Source organism: Colossoma macropomum, unplaced genomic scaffold (genome assembly GCF_904425465.1).
Source record: "Colossoma macropomum unplaced genomic scaffold, Colossoma_macropomum, whole genome shotgun sequence".
Classification (NCBI taxonomy): domain Eukaryota; kingdom Metazoa; phylum Chordata; class Actinopteri; order Characiformes; family Serrasalmidae; genus Colossoma; species Colossoma macropomum.
The window spans coordinates 24,302,836-24,317,922 of NW_023494802.1; the positions used below are offsets into that span (position 1 = coordinate 24,302,836).

Genomic DNA, 15,087 nt, shown 5'->3' on the forward strand with positions numbered 1-15,087 from the left:
AGTAAATGTGACAAAATGTGTCTGCAAATGTGATGCATTATTGTAAAAATGCAAGCATGCATGGTGCAGATCGAGCAAATACAATGTAGCGTTTGCATACATGAAATTATGGCCCATGCAAATTAACAGTAGCCAAACAACTTGGATTTTCCACAATTTTTGCTGCATATCATTTCTTTCTCAAACCCTGGAGAACATAAGGAACAGGCGCTATCGCTTTCTTTCACAGTGCCTTAAATCCTAGGTATTAACTAGGTAAGTGTGAGCACTAGATAATATTTTTAGTAAAATGACATTATGTACCTATGTGTGAAGCAGCTTAACTATACTACACTGAAATCTCCAGCAGGTTCTAGATATAAACTGAGTAAGTGCGGTGTACAAGCTCCAAAGTGCTGTGTAGTTATTTTGGGTAACTCTTTCTTTCACAGTCTAGGTATTAACCAGGTAAGTGTGAGATACAAACTTCAACGTACTAGATAATTATTTTGTATAAAATGATGGTAAGTATCAAGAGAGTCTAAATGTCAAACATGTTCTAGATAGTAACTCCACATTAGTGTGTAATTATTTAAATTATTATCAGTAAAATGATGGCAAATACTAAGACATTACATTATGCTAACAAAACTTTAATGTACTGTCAGAATGTGTCACTTTTCAATTGTAATAGAAGTTAATAAACTTTATTTCTGTAGATACCAATAGTGATAGTGCCAATAAATAAAATGTAAAAATAGCAAGCATATATTTATATATGTGTGTATATATATATATATATATATATATATATATATATGATATGTATGTGTGTGTGTGTGTGTGTGTGTGTGATATGACACACTATTAATAAATTATAAAGTAAAATGATGCCACAACTACAAAAAATACTTTTCTGAACTAAATAATAAGAACCCAGTAGAGCCACAGTAAGAAAGTAAGAACCACTGCATTCTCTTACAGCCCAGATTCAGTTTATTTTACAGCTTTTTATATTATAAAACTACCCCAGATAATTACACAGTACTGTGGAGTTCCACACACCTACCCTTCTAATTTCTAGAACCTGTTGGGCATTTCAGTAAGACTTACTTAGACTTGGTACTTACCATCATGTTACCCAAAAAAGGTATCTGGGACACTGGAGTTTGTACCTTACACTTATGTGATTCATATATATATATAACTTAGGGGACTGTAAAAAAATTCACAACAACAAAACAATTAGAACTATAGATAATAATAAAAAAAGAAACTGAGCAGCTCTAGCACACTTATTATATTATTATATAATATAGTTATTTAAAAACTTCACTGAGAACTTTAAAAGAAAGAAACGAACAAACAAACAAAAAAAAAAACTGAATTGAGCTGTATTATAAACGTCTTAACTGATTCTCCCTGCAGCACTTTCAGAATTTAGTTTGTGTATGAATTCATGACCACACAGTGTGTGTGTGTGTGTGTGTGCGTGTGTGCGCGCTGCACGCGTGTGTGTGTGTGCATGTGTGTGTGTGTGTGTGTGTGTGTGTGCGTGTGTGTGTGTGTGTGTGGACAATCTTGGTTACAGTGTGTGTGGTGTGTGCAGGCGAGCAAGGAAAGACAGAGAGAGAGAGAGAGAGAGAGAGAGAGAGAGAGAGAGAGAGAGGGAGAGAGAGAGGGAGGAGTTATTAGAGGTGGAGTGTGTGTGGTTATATAAAGCCGCCCCACTTCCACACACACTGCTACTGCCCCCCCTCCACCACCGACACACACCGACACCCAGCAGCACCATGGCTCAGCAACCAATCAGGTACAGACATGGTCTTCTTATTCCTCTCACTTTTAGTCCACATCTACTGTCTTTAGTTCAGTTCTGCTGTTCTTAGCCAGGTTCTACTGTCTTTAGTCCAGTTCTACTTTTCTTAGCCCAGTTCTACTGTCTGTGGTCCAGTTCTGCTGTTCTTAGCCCAGTTGTATTGATTTTAGTGTAGTCCTACTGGTTTTGGCTCAGTTCCAGTGTTTTTAGTCCAGTTCTACAGTGTTCAGGGTTGGTTCCCTGGACAGGAATTAAGCCTAATATTGGACTGCACAAGATTTTGAGTGGAGATTTTCCATTCAAAGGAAAATGTATTCCATGACTAGGATTAATTCCTGTCTGGGATACAGGCCCATAGTCTGGTTCTGCTCTGTTTGACCCAGTTCTACTATTTTCAGTCAGTTTCTGTAGGTTTTACTTCAGTTCTGCTGCTTCATTCCAGTTCTACAGTATTTATTTGTTCTACTGTTTTTTACATTGAGTTCTACATTTTTAGACCAGTTCAACTGTTGATAGTCAAGTTTCACTGTTTTTATTCTAATTCTACTGTTATCAGTCCCGTTTTACTGTTATTAGTCAAATTCTACTGTTATTAGTCCAATTCCACTATTATTAGTCCAGTCCTACTGTTATTAATCCAGTTCTACTGTTATTAGTCCAGATCCACTATTACTGGTACAGTTCTGTTGTGATTAGTTGTGATTGTGTTGTTATTAATCCAATTCAGTGGACTAAATGGAATGCAGTGGAGCGTTAAAGTGTTTGTGCTGCATACTTTACATGGAAGGTGTGTTCATATGTGAATGTGCTGGAAATGTGATCCTAAAGGAAACTGAAGATTTACAGCAGCACAACTGTACAAATCATATATATATATATATATATATATATATATATATATATATATATATACATATATTCATATCAGGAGGAGTTAAAAAGCTAAATGATCTTCATTTATACAGCAGTACAAAGTCTCTACATTTAAGAAAGTGAAAAAGCCCAAACATTTGGCTGTAGTTTATATTACAATAAGTAAATGAATGAGATCCACTTCAGAGAAATGAAAGGTGGATCATCTCCCCTGATGCCCCTGGGCACAGTTTTAACACACCTGTCCGTGTTGTACATGTTGATCTGTCCTGCTTTCAGAGCAGATCTTTGAGAGATTGAATGTTTTACTTGGTAAAGTTGGCACTTTGCTGAGGAGCTGAAGCTCCTGATGCCCCTGCTGCAGGTGTTGAGGTGTTGAGCGAGTTAGGTGTGTAATCAGGTCACCAGGTGAACATCTCTCAGTGCTGTGTGGTTTTGTTTCTCCTCTCAGTCTTCCTGCTAAGCTGATTAACGGTGGGGTGGCCGGGATGGTGGGGGTGACCTGTGTGTTTCCCATTGACCTCGCCAAAACACGCCTGCAGAACCAGCGCAGCAATGAGAGAGTCTACAAGAACATGTACGCTAACGTTCTTCTGCTCTACATCACTCTGTCTCTCTCTCTCTCTCTCTCTCTCTCTTGCTTCTGTCTTTCACACTTGTATAAAGTCAGTGAGTGAGCAGTCAGAGCTGCAGCTGTTCTCCAATCAGAGCTCTGGAGACTCAGTCTGATCTCAGAAAACTGATCTGAAGCTCAGGCTGAAGCTGCAGAAAATCTGCATAACAGGTTTTCCCACCATGCTGTTTATCTGAGTAGCGGCTGATGCAACACTTCAGCTTGTTAGAACATAGAACAGCTGTGTGGGTGTTTTAGGTTTGCCCACTCCAGCTATCCAGTATTTCACTGCTGTAGAAAGAAAACCTTGTATCTCCATTTTTGTCATTTTTTGTCATGTTTTTGACACAATTTGAAAATGTATGTTGTTCTTTACATTGTGTGTAAATTTCATGAAGAATGGACCAAAAGAAACAATCCAAAATGACTTGGAAAAAAGTCAGGTTCCATTGACTTTTTGTTTTGTATGTTTTTTCTTTCTCCTGTAAAGTTACCATTCTGGAAATACTAGGTTTTGTTACAACAGCAGTGATTGGTTTTATTTTATTATTTAATACCACTGCATAACTAACTGTAAACTATTAAAAAGCTAAACATTTATTTTATTTTATATTTAGGGGTTAATCTAATTAAAGCTATTTAAAATCACAAGATTTTATTATATTTTTTGTCACTACATATTTAGCTTTTAGAATAATTTAACCTATTTAAAATCTAAATGTTATTGTATTTATTATATTTATTTACTGCTAATGCATACTTAGTGGTTAATATAATCTACTCAAACAAAAATGAAAAGATGTTATATTATTTTATTTAGCTTAATTTTGTTTATTTTTTGTTGCAACTAATGTGTGCGTGTTCAGATGAATATTCAGATGTACAGATGTTCTGACGTTCTGAATGTCCTGATGTTCTGACATTCTGAATGTTCAGGTGTTCTGAATGTTCAGATGTTCCGACATTCTGAATGTTTAAATGTTCTGATGATCTGGTGTTCTGGTGTACCGGGATTCTGAATGTTCTGAATGTTCTGACGTTCTGAATGTTGTTTTGTTCAGGATGGACTGTCTGATTAAAACTGTCCGCTCTGAGGGATACTTCGGGATGTACAGAGGTAAACACACACACACACACACACACACACATACACATACACACACACACACACACACGCACACACTTCTACCCATCACTCCCCTTTCACCTCTCCCACCCTCCAGGAACGTCCTGCACTGAACTAAAGTACACTTAATCACAGGCTGTCTACCCTAACAGCCCCCTGACACTCACTGCGTGTTTCACTGACACTCACTCACAGCTGGGTTTATCTTCTAATACAGCACCTCCCAGTTACTCTATTGTGTGCAGCAGAACTTTTTTCTCTGAGCGCTTTTAGGAGGTAAGTTATAAATAGTCATGGATTTATGAACTGTAAGTGTTCAGACCTCTCAGAGTGATCACAATTTAACCTTCAGAAGAGTCTAAACGTCTACAGTTATTAAGGCTGTTCTGCCGCACAGGCTATAGAAACTCCACAGACTGTCACTGGGGAGGTACATCAGAACGTCTTCAGCACCTTCAGTGAGAGAACATGATTGAACCCCGTTCCGCTTCAGTTGTATTTTAAATTGCGTTGACTCCACCCAGACTGTCCTGACTCCAGACTTTTATTTTTCTGTTTTTACTTTAAGTAGTGCCCCTTTCCTCTGATTAAGTGAATGTACACTCTTAAAAAAGTTGGTTTTCTGGGGTTCTTTAGAAAAGACAATAGTTCTTTATAGAACCATGTACACTTCAAGAAACACTTTCATGCTCAAATGGTTCTTTCCTTGGTGAAATGGTTCTTCGGATTGATGGAGAATGTGTTGTATTTGGTTCTATATAGCATGAAAAAGAGTTCTGTTATTGTGACAATGTCAAGCTTGTAACAATATTGTGAAGCTTGTAACAATAGAAGAACCCTTTTTGGTGTTACGTAGAACCATATCAGGCAATTCTCTATCAGTCTGAAGAACCATTTCACCATGCAAAGACACTTCTTTTCAAGTCTTTTCTGCAGTAAGTGTATATTATAATATTTGTACACTCTTAAAACAGACAGTTCTTCAAGGGTTCTTTAGTAATGGGAATGGGTCTATGTAGAACGAAGAGCATTCAAAGAACCAATATGACACAACACAGCTGCTTGGAATGGCTAAATAACCAACACAACACTTATGCAGCATTGTGTAAAAGTCAGAGACCATCATTCATTTATTTAATTCTCAGTAAAAAAGTTTCCCAAAAAAAGAGTTTCCAAAACTGGACTTCAAATACTGATTAAAAGCTCCAGAGAAAATGAGACTCCTAACAACCACCTGGAAGACCTGGTAGACACCAAAACTGTCCCCATCACATAAACAGCACTTAAAGCTTTCATCTTTGAGAGAGAGGAGAAAATTAAGCCGCTTCTGATCTGAAAACATCCACAGGTGTTTCTGTTCATCCTTCCACTGTCAGAAGACAACTCAGCGCCATGGGTCTGAAAGGATGTGTAGCTGTCAAAAAGCCTCACTGAGAAAAGGAGATTTTCTGTTAAATATGTTTTCTGCTGTTTTCCTGACACAGAAAAATGAGTAACTGACAAATTAAATAAATGAAGGTCGTCTCTGACTTTTGCAGAGTACCCTATATATTTCCTGTTGTACCAACAAACACTAATGTGGTCTGGAGTGAAACTTTAGAATCTGCACTTTCCACACAATTTCTCCCCTTATTTGATGAGCTATGATTCAATGATTATTAAACAGAATGTAGGTGACTTTGACAGATAATGAATTTGTTTCTGCAGGTGCAGCAGTTAACCTGACCCTGGTGACCCCTGAGAAGGCCATCAAACTAGCTGCTAACGACTTCTTCCGTCATCAGCTCAGCAGGGGAGAGTGAGTTTCATTGGTTGTTAAGTATTAAACATATAATAATAATAATAATAATAATAATATATTTAATTTATAAAACACCTTTCTCAAATCCAAAGATGCTTTCCCAGTTTCCCAGAAAACCTCTGACCACAATATGTAGTCCTAAATTTATGGCCAAGTCAAACCCTACTTTCATGATGCATAGTCCCAGATTCATGGCCCAGTCAAACCCCACTTTTGTGTCATATAGTTCCAGGTTTGTGGCCTAGTCAAACCCTACTTTCATGACATATAGTCACAGCTTTGCAGCCCAGTCAAACCCAACTTTCATGATATATATTCCCAGGTTTGTGGCCCAGTCAGGCTCTGTTTTCATGATGTATAATCACAGGTTCACAGCCCAGTCAAACCCCAATTTTGCAGTGCATAGTCCCAGCCAGGTTTGTAGCCCAGTCCCACATTCGTGGCCCAAATTTCACTTTTGTGATGCATAGTGCCAGGTTCACGGCCCAGTCAGTCTTTGCTTTCATGATGCATAGTCCCAGGTTTGTGGCCCAAACTCCACTTTTTGTGATGTATAGTCCCAGGTTCATGGCCCCTCACTGCTGAGATGTATGGTTTGGTTTTAGGTTCAAACTCAACTGTTGTGGTGCAAAATCCCCAGCTTGCAGCCTAGTGCAAAGTCCCGACCTCATGGACCAATCAGTCTCTGGGTCACACTGCAAAGTCCTGACTTGCAGCCCAGTCAAATGTCACTGTCATAATGCAAAGTCATAGACTTATGGCCAATAACTGCTCTGTCACTGTGAAAAGTGTCCTGGCTCATGGCCCAGTCAATCTCCACTATCACAATGCAAAGCCCCAGATACATGACACAGCTGCAAAGTCCTAGGTTTGTGACCAAACATATTCTGCCACTGTGAAGAACAGCATCCAGGCTTGTGTTCAAAAACACTCCTAAAAGAGGTTCTGAGAGTGTTCTTCTCACTGCAGGTCTAAACTGAGTGTGTTTAAAGAGATGCTGGCGGGCTGTGGAGCCGGAGTGTGTCAGGTGATCGTCACCACGCCAATGGAGATGCTTAAGATCCAGCTTCAGGATGCAGGGAGACTAGGTAAGACATGGATTATCATATTATAAACTCTAGAAAACAGTACCACTCTTTGAGCAATACTATAGAAGAACAACTTTTGGTTCCCTAAGAAGCCAAAAGGATATGTGAATGTGAAGAACTTTTTAAATATTCAAAGAATCTTCAAATAATTTAAGGTTCTGTACCAATTTAAGGGGTCTGACATTATATGGAAGTTCTTTGAACTTTAAAAAAGGTTATTCACACTCGCTTATCTGATTTACAAAAATGGTTCTCTAAAGGACCCCAAAGTGGAATCGCATAAAGAACACTTTTGGCGCCTTTCTTTTTTAGAATGTTCAGGAATACTTGAGGTAGAGAGATGCAGAGTGTCATATAATGGGCTTCTACCAAAATGAAGGTAATTGCACTTTACCATATGTTCAGCTTAGAGAGATTCATAACCGTTACTATGTACCAGGAAGAAGAACCAGAAAATAACACAATTAGAGGAATTAAATTGATGATGTAATGAAGTGATTATAACATTAGAGTTACCAGAAAAAAGAACAGACAGGAACCAGGCTGCAGACAACTCTGGGAAATATCAGATAACACAGTTGCTTGGAATTACTAGGTAAACCAGACAGAACTTATGTAAGATCCTATTCACCAAAACCAGCACAGGAAGAACACAAAACAGGGAAGAGACACGATTACAGAGGAGGAGGAGCTCGTAGCCTGAAGGAAGCAGATCCAGTATGGTGTAGAGTGAGGATTTTGTGGCATTATATAATAATAATAATAATAATAATAATAATAATAATAATAATAATAATACTTTCTTTAATTCACACTACAGTTCAAAAGTATTATACTAGTATTAAGCTATAAATAAAAATAAAGAAATATTAGAAGTGTCCAGAATGTAGACGGTTCTAAAATGACAGAGAAAGTTGTACAACATCAAGAATGAAGCTCTAATAAAGTAAGCATCAGTATTATTAAAAAGGGTGGTTCCTTAAGGGTTCTTTAGTAAAGACAAAGGTTCTATTTAGTACCATGAACACTTAAAGAACCATTTGCATGATTAAAGTCTTCTTTGCATGTGCTGCAATGTGTTGGTTCTATATAGCACCAAAAAGGGTTCTGCTATTACTGCTAGTAATAAGCTTGACATTGTCACAATAGCAGAACCCTTTTGGGTGCTATATAAAACCATTTACAGTGCATTCTGCATCAATCTGAAAAACCATTTCACCATGCAAAGAACCTTTTAAGCTTGTTCATGGTTCTATATAGAATGTTTTCTTTACTACCCTTGAGTGAATTCATTAGATTTTGTAAAGTGGTGATCCAATTTCAGAACTTATCCAGGAATTTATCCATAAATTGCTATAAATAGTGAATTACAGTATATTATTTATGATTTATTAGCTTTTTGATGTTCCTAAAACTTACAACATTGAATAAAACATCTTAAATTACCTTTGATAAATTACAGAATAGAAAAACAATTGATTTTTAATATAACAAGTAATTCCAGGCTTTTAAATGGTAAAGTGTATAGTGTCTTTCTCACAGATGCAAAATTAGTACAACAATTGCACAATCACCTCAAAAAAACATGCAACAAAAAAGAGCACTATCAGCAGGAGTGAAATGGAGAATGAAACCATTGAGAAAAGAGGAATGGACTGGAAAGGCTTATTAGAGTTCCACAGTTTATGAGCCACGAGACTGAAACATTAAGAATTTCAGGACAGCTAAAATTTTAGCTGAAAGCTAGATTGTCCTGTAATTTCCCATTAGGTGGTAACTTGACATAAAACATTTCTTCTGGATGAAAAACTTTCCACTAAAGAACACTGTTCTCCATAGTTCTAAGATGTTTGAAAGATCTTAAGTTTTCCCTATATGTTCCTCACAGTGGCCCAGAGGAACCTGGCTGTGGTGCCCTCACCCACAGGCGGTGGCGGCACCATGCTGAGCTGCTCCTACATCCGCCCAGTTTCAGCCATGCAAATCACCCAGGAGCTGCTGAGGACCCGCGGCATCCAGGGCCTCTACCAGGGCCTTGGGGCCACACTCATGAGGTACAACTAAACTTAACAAGTAAATACTGGTAAAGTTATTTTTACATAGAACTGCCAATTCAGCCTACAGCAGTTTAGCCCCACCCATTCAGCCTACAGCAGTTTAGCCCCACCCATTCTGCCTACAGCAGTTTAACCCCGCCCATTCAGCCTTCAGCGGTTCAGTCCTGCCCATTCAGCCTACAGCAGTTTAGCCCCGCCCATTCATGTTTCAGTGACAAAAACAGCTTGTATAAAGAGACATTGGTAAATGATAAATGTAAATATGAATTATGACTAATATATAGCAACAAGCACCAAAAAATTCTAGAATGTGTAATTTCTGGAAATTTATAGCATAGTAATATATAGACAGTGTACTATATAGTAATATATAGCACAGTATAGAGGCTGTTACTGACTCTGTTTGCTTTTTTTCAGAGATATCCCATTTTCTGTTGTTTATTTCCCACTCTTCGCCCACCTGAACCAGCTGGGGAAACCTTCGGAAACCGAGAACGCTCCATTTTACTGGTCCTTCGCTTCAGGCTGTGCGGCCGGGTGCACGGCAGCCGTGGCGGTCAGCCCCTGTGATGGTGAGTGTGCACATGTTTGTGTTAGTGCACTAACACTGGTGAAATGTGAAAAGACTTACACTGAGCTTTCCTCCCTGCAGTGGTGAAGACAAGGCTGCAGTCACTCAATAAAAGTGCAAATGAGGAAATGTACAGCGGAGTGGTGGACTGTGTCAGGTACAGCGACCATTCTTTGAGTTCCGTTTACAGTTTTCATTTCGAACTTCAGTGAAATTAACAGTTGGAAAAGGTTTAAGGCCAGTCATTATATCACTATCAGTGTGTTTGGACACTCCTACTCTTACACTGTATGTTATGTATAAATAACATACATTTGTAGAGTACTAACATCTCAAATTAACCTCTAACATTTTGTACTCTGTATGGAAGAAAAAGATATGTACATATATTTGCACTATATTTAGATGTGCACTATATATATATAGATGTTGCCATTTTGAATATTTACATAATTGGCAATATATGCACATATATGTCAATATATTGAAATATATTTGCATATGTAGACAAAATATGTCGAAATGTGTGCATTTTTAATTATCACAATATTACAAACTTGACGCATTTTACAAACATATATGGAAATATTTTTCTGTCTATGCGGTATCTCCTTTGATTGTATTGTGCCTAACTAAGCAGTTAACTTAAGTTAGTGATAACATAACATGCCCAGTTACCTTTATGACACTTTGTATTCCCTCACGGCATACTGTAAAAAGCCACAAAAATGTGTGCCTCGTTAATGTGTTTGAACAAATCAGGTGATGTAGGCAGAGATTTAATAGCCTTTGGACAATATTTCTGACTGGAGCCATTTCATGTTATTGCTGTCATAATCTCAATAATCTTGTAACTCTTTTCAGTTTGTTCATTTTTTTTAGTGATTACTGAATAAATAAACAGCTTGATCCAAAAACATTTGAGATTCAGAAGGAAAAAATAAACATAAATAATTAATGAAAAATAATAAACTACATATACTCATAAAAATAATAAACTAGTGGAGTACACTGAGTGAAAACATAACATTATTACTCACTAACAGATATTTAGATATTAGAGATTTAGAGATTACAATTTAATGTTTGTGAGTTCAGACTCTGCCTTCAACATGGTGGTGGTAGTATGAGGGAAGACTAATTGAGGCAGGGGGGAGAGCTGGAGTTGTGGGCAGCTTCTGCCAGTAGCTAGAAGGCCAGACCCACCCTCATAGCTGTAGTAGGACTGATGCAAGACTGAGGAACAGGGAGGAGATGGGGTTTCAGAGCCCTGTTCTGAAATGTGGAAAATAAAGTAAATAAAGTGAAAATAAAGTAAACCCATCTGTGTCTTTTCTCCCTGCAGGAAGATCATTCATAAGGAAGGTCCATCTGCTCTGATGAAGGGTGCCGGCTGCCGGGCTCTGGTCATTGCTCCACTCTTCGGCATCGCGCAAGTGGTTTACTTCATCGGTGTTGGAGAATTTATCCTGGGCCAAAACCCCTTCAACCTCTACTCAGCCTAAACTCAGTCTCAAACACCGGAACCATCTGAGCATTAAAGTGAAAGTTCAGCGAAAAAAAGTGAAATTATCTGATTTTTCGCCAAACTGTTCCTTCATAGCAGAGTGGCTGAGGCAGCTTCACGGTGACTGTTTGGAGAGTGATGTTTATGGTTTGAGATTTGTTATGGAAATGCTAACATTAGCATATACCGCTGGCGTTCTCGTAGCCAAGACAACATTGCACTTGTCAATGTCATTTCTAATTTTTTATTTTTTTTTAAAAGTCTCCAGAAACAGCCTTTGGTTTCCCTCAATGAGGGAATGAATGTCACGTCACGTCTCCCACACTCAAAATATCACAGCTTTCCTTTCTGTTTGTCCATTAACTTTGTCCTTTCTCACTCATAGTGGGCTTTGGGGGCGGGTAAGGGGGGCACTTGTTCTGTTTAGCTCATAAAAGCGAACTTGTCATATTTCAACCCTGTTTAAAGGGTGCTGGGGTGAGTAATGTTGACGGATGTGGTCACGATCCTCTGAAAGGAGGCATGCACACTTTAGATTCCAAAAAGCTCTGAATATTGGGCGCTGTTTTGGAGAAGTTTAAGCTTGGAGTGTGCGGAATGCAGATTTTGGGTTGTGCCATCCAGTTGGACCAAGTCAAGGCAGAAGTTTAGTATATTTTGTATGTGCATAACTCATATTTCAAAGGCAGACTGACATGAAAATATTTGCTGGCAGAGTATTCGACACATTTATAGTGTACAGCATACCTCAGAATTGGACTGTCAATGTATATCTAGCGATATAGATGCCTGCTAAGATGTTGCACAACTTTTAAGTCACCAGTCACTTCCATTTCTCATTTTGATCTGTCCTAGGATGTGCTTACTGATCATATAACAGTAACTACATCACAAATGGGAGGTGCAATCTGTGCAATCTCACAAGTTTTGGAGAAGGAAATGAATCAAGGTCATTCAAGGTTTCTTCTCACTTTGAATTTTTATACCTTCAGTAGGGGGTCACACGTCTGACCACCCTAAAAACAAAGTATGAATCTCAAGGAGCCAGTTGGACAAACACTGTTTGGTAAAGGAGTGTGGGTGTTTAGCAGCTGTGTGGTCCAAGGATTTCTGAATCAACAAGAACAACCTCTAAATAAAGATGCTATTAATCTGAGTTTTTCCTGTGTTTTCTTCTAAAATTGTGTGAAAGATAAATTAACTCTAGATAACCTAGAGCTACATTCATTGTTTTAACATATTAACATGAATAATTACATGATTATTACCTTTACATTTGAGTTACATTCTGTATGAAAAGGTCTAAGCCTGCACTACCAACTTTTTCTGTTTGTTCAATGTCAAAAAATGACAAAAATGTGAAATGAATGAAGTTGTTTTTCCCTTCTTTTTCCTTGTCTTCTGATAGAATAACCACATTTGCGCTGATTTACACACCAACTGTAAAGCCAAGAGTGCCCACTTCTTTAGCTGCTTGTTACAAATAGAGTGCTGGAGATGAGTGGATGTAAGTGTTAATTTTACAAGGAAATAAGATGAAAGGCAGATCAGGGATGACCAAAGAGTAAAAACAAACAAAATGAACAAAATGAACAAAACATTTTGGAACAAGGTTAGGTAAACAGGAAATGGGAAACAGGCTACAAAATAAACACCCTGACAAAGACACAGATACACACACAAGCTATTTATACAAACAACCAGATTTAAGTGAATGAAGTGGTTGGATTCTGGGTGGAATCAAACCCAGAGTGGGCATAAACACAGAACGAGGAGTCTGTTACAGAAGCCCCCTTTCAGGCACAGCTTCCAAGGTATGGAAATCTGAGGCTGAGTCTGGAACCTACTCCAGGGTAGGAGCTGGAGCCAGATCTGCAGAAGACCCTGAGACAGAAATTGAACAGTCATGGTGACAAGGACTGATACAAGGACTAAGGTGGTATAAGGGACAGGGACAGGAACTGAGATGTTGACTGGGTCAGGGCCTGGGACAGAGATGGTGACAAGGATAAGAACAGAGACCAGATCGTGACAGTGACTGATACTGATTCAGTGATGAGACTGTGACAGGAACTGGGACAGTGACAGAGATAGTGAGAGAGACTGGGATAAAGGAAAGGACAGGAACTGGGACAAAGACTGGGACAGAGATTGTGACAGGAGTCTAGACAGATATTGGGACAGAGACAGGGACAAAGATGGTGACAGGGACTAGAATAAAGACAGGGACAGGAACTGGGACAGAGATTGTGACAGAAGTCAAGGCAGAGACTTGGACAGAGATTGAGACAGGAACCAAGGGATTGACACAGACAATGTCTGGGATCAAGATGAAGGGAGCTTCGAGGACAACCCTGGCCTAAGGAGCTTGGATAATTTCTCTGGCTTGGGGAACTTGGTAGATGTCTCTGGCTTGAGGAACTCGGTGGACACCTCTGGCTTGGAAAACTTGGTGGACGTCTCTGCCTTGGGAAACTTGGTGGACAGCTCTCCCTTGGGTAGCCCAGTTAAAGTCTCTGATTTGTGGAGCCTGGAGAACATCTCTGGCTTAGGAACCCTGCGGGCAACTTAACAAATGTCTCTGGCTTGAGGACCCCAGAGTATGCTTCTGCACTGGGGAGCAGAGGTGTACAAGAACACAGGCTGAGAGTGGCATTTTTGGTCAGCAGGGATGTCTTGTCGTATCTCCAAAGGTGGAAACAGGTGTACTCCTGCTTGTTCGACATGAAAACCTGCAGCCACATCTGCCTTTCCAGATAAGACTGGACATCCGTGGCTTTCCTGGCACTGAAAAGGCCATCTTTAGGTGCAGAGAGAAATGTGAAAAGTCTCTTAACAGTTGCTCTCTATTACAGGGATGTCCAATCTTGTCTGCAAAGGGCTGAGTTGGCTACAACTTTTCATCCCAAACCACCAGGAGCTCACCTGATTTTTTGATCATGCATGCTCTCCTGTTTTGTTGGAAGAGAACCTGCAGCCACTCTGGCCCTTTGCAGGAAAGATTGGTCACCTTATTGCTCTATTAGAACTGTATCTCTCCACTACCAACTTCTCTCCTTGAGAAATGGAGGCTGAATCAAGCGATGCCTCGCAACTCCACTCCTCTCCATAATCTTTGGGGCAGGAGAGCCTAAGACAGTGGCTACCACGTATGGAGAGATGTTTGCTACTTTTGAATCACTTCTGCAGGGTAAAACCCGGTGCTCCACGTCCATTTGGTGAACCTTCTGGGGTCTGAGGGCATTCCCTTGATTTGTGCATACCTTCTTAAATTCTCCTTTAAAGTCTCCTCATATAACATGATACTCATATGTTTCATATCAAAATGCTCCATTATTTTCATCACTACTTTCCAAAGCTTTGCAAATTCAGCAGCTGTAAACTCTCTGCACGCCTTTTCACATGTGTCTCCGATGTGGATTGAATGAAGAATGAAACGTTTCCAGCATGATGGGTCCTTGGTGATACCCTGAGTGTCCATGGGTGAGTTTCACACAAAATATAGACGGACACATGAATCCACCAGTTCCAAACAGTGAGAGGCAGATGACAATAAACACAAGCTAGAGTAAACACAGTTAAGGGCAAACTAGGTTAAGTTTCAACAGATTGAGCAACCTAGGCCAATCCATTCTCTTAAAATCTTGGCAGTA

General features: G+C 39.2%; 1 protein-coding gene across 1 annotated transcript; it reads left to right on the forward strand.

The window, feature by feature from the left end:
* The first annotated feature begins 1,671 nt into the window (after positions 1-1,671).
* On the forward strand, positions 1,672-12,590 carry slc25a55b (solute carrier family 25 member 55b). Its single transcript, XM_036591913.1, has 9 exons — positions 1,672-1,792; positions 3,123-3,248; positions 4,346-4,401; positions 6,118-6,208; positions 7,181-7,299; positions 9,188-9,353; positions 9,774-9,928; positions 10,009-10,084; positions 11,273-12,590. The coding sequence occupies exons 1-9, from the start codon at positions 1,773-1,775 to the stop codon at positions 11,430-11,432; spliced, it is 969 nt and encodes a 322-aa protein (XP_036447806.1). The 5' UTR covers positions 1,672-1,772; the 3' UTR covers positions 11,433-12,590.
* Positions 12,591-15,087: the final 2,497 nt, after the last annotated feature.

Excerpts from the sequence above, each read along its gene's own strand:
- slc25a55b (XM_036591913.1), top strand. The coding sequence starts at position 1,773 with ATGGCTCAGCAACCAATCAG. Across the intron at positions 3,249-4,345 it reads GAGAGAGTCTACAAGAACAT|GATGGACTGTCTGATTAAAA; the intron begins GTACGCTAACGT and ends TGTTTTGTTCAG. Across the intron at positions 6,209-7,180 it reads CATCAGCTCAGCAGGGGAGA|GTCTAAACTGAGTGTGTTTA; the intron begins GTGAGTTTCATT and ends TTCTCACTGCAG.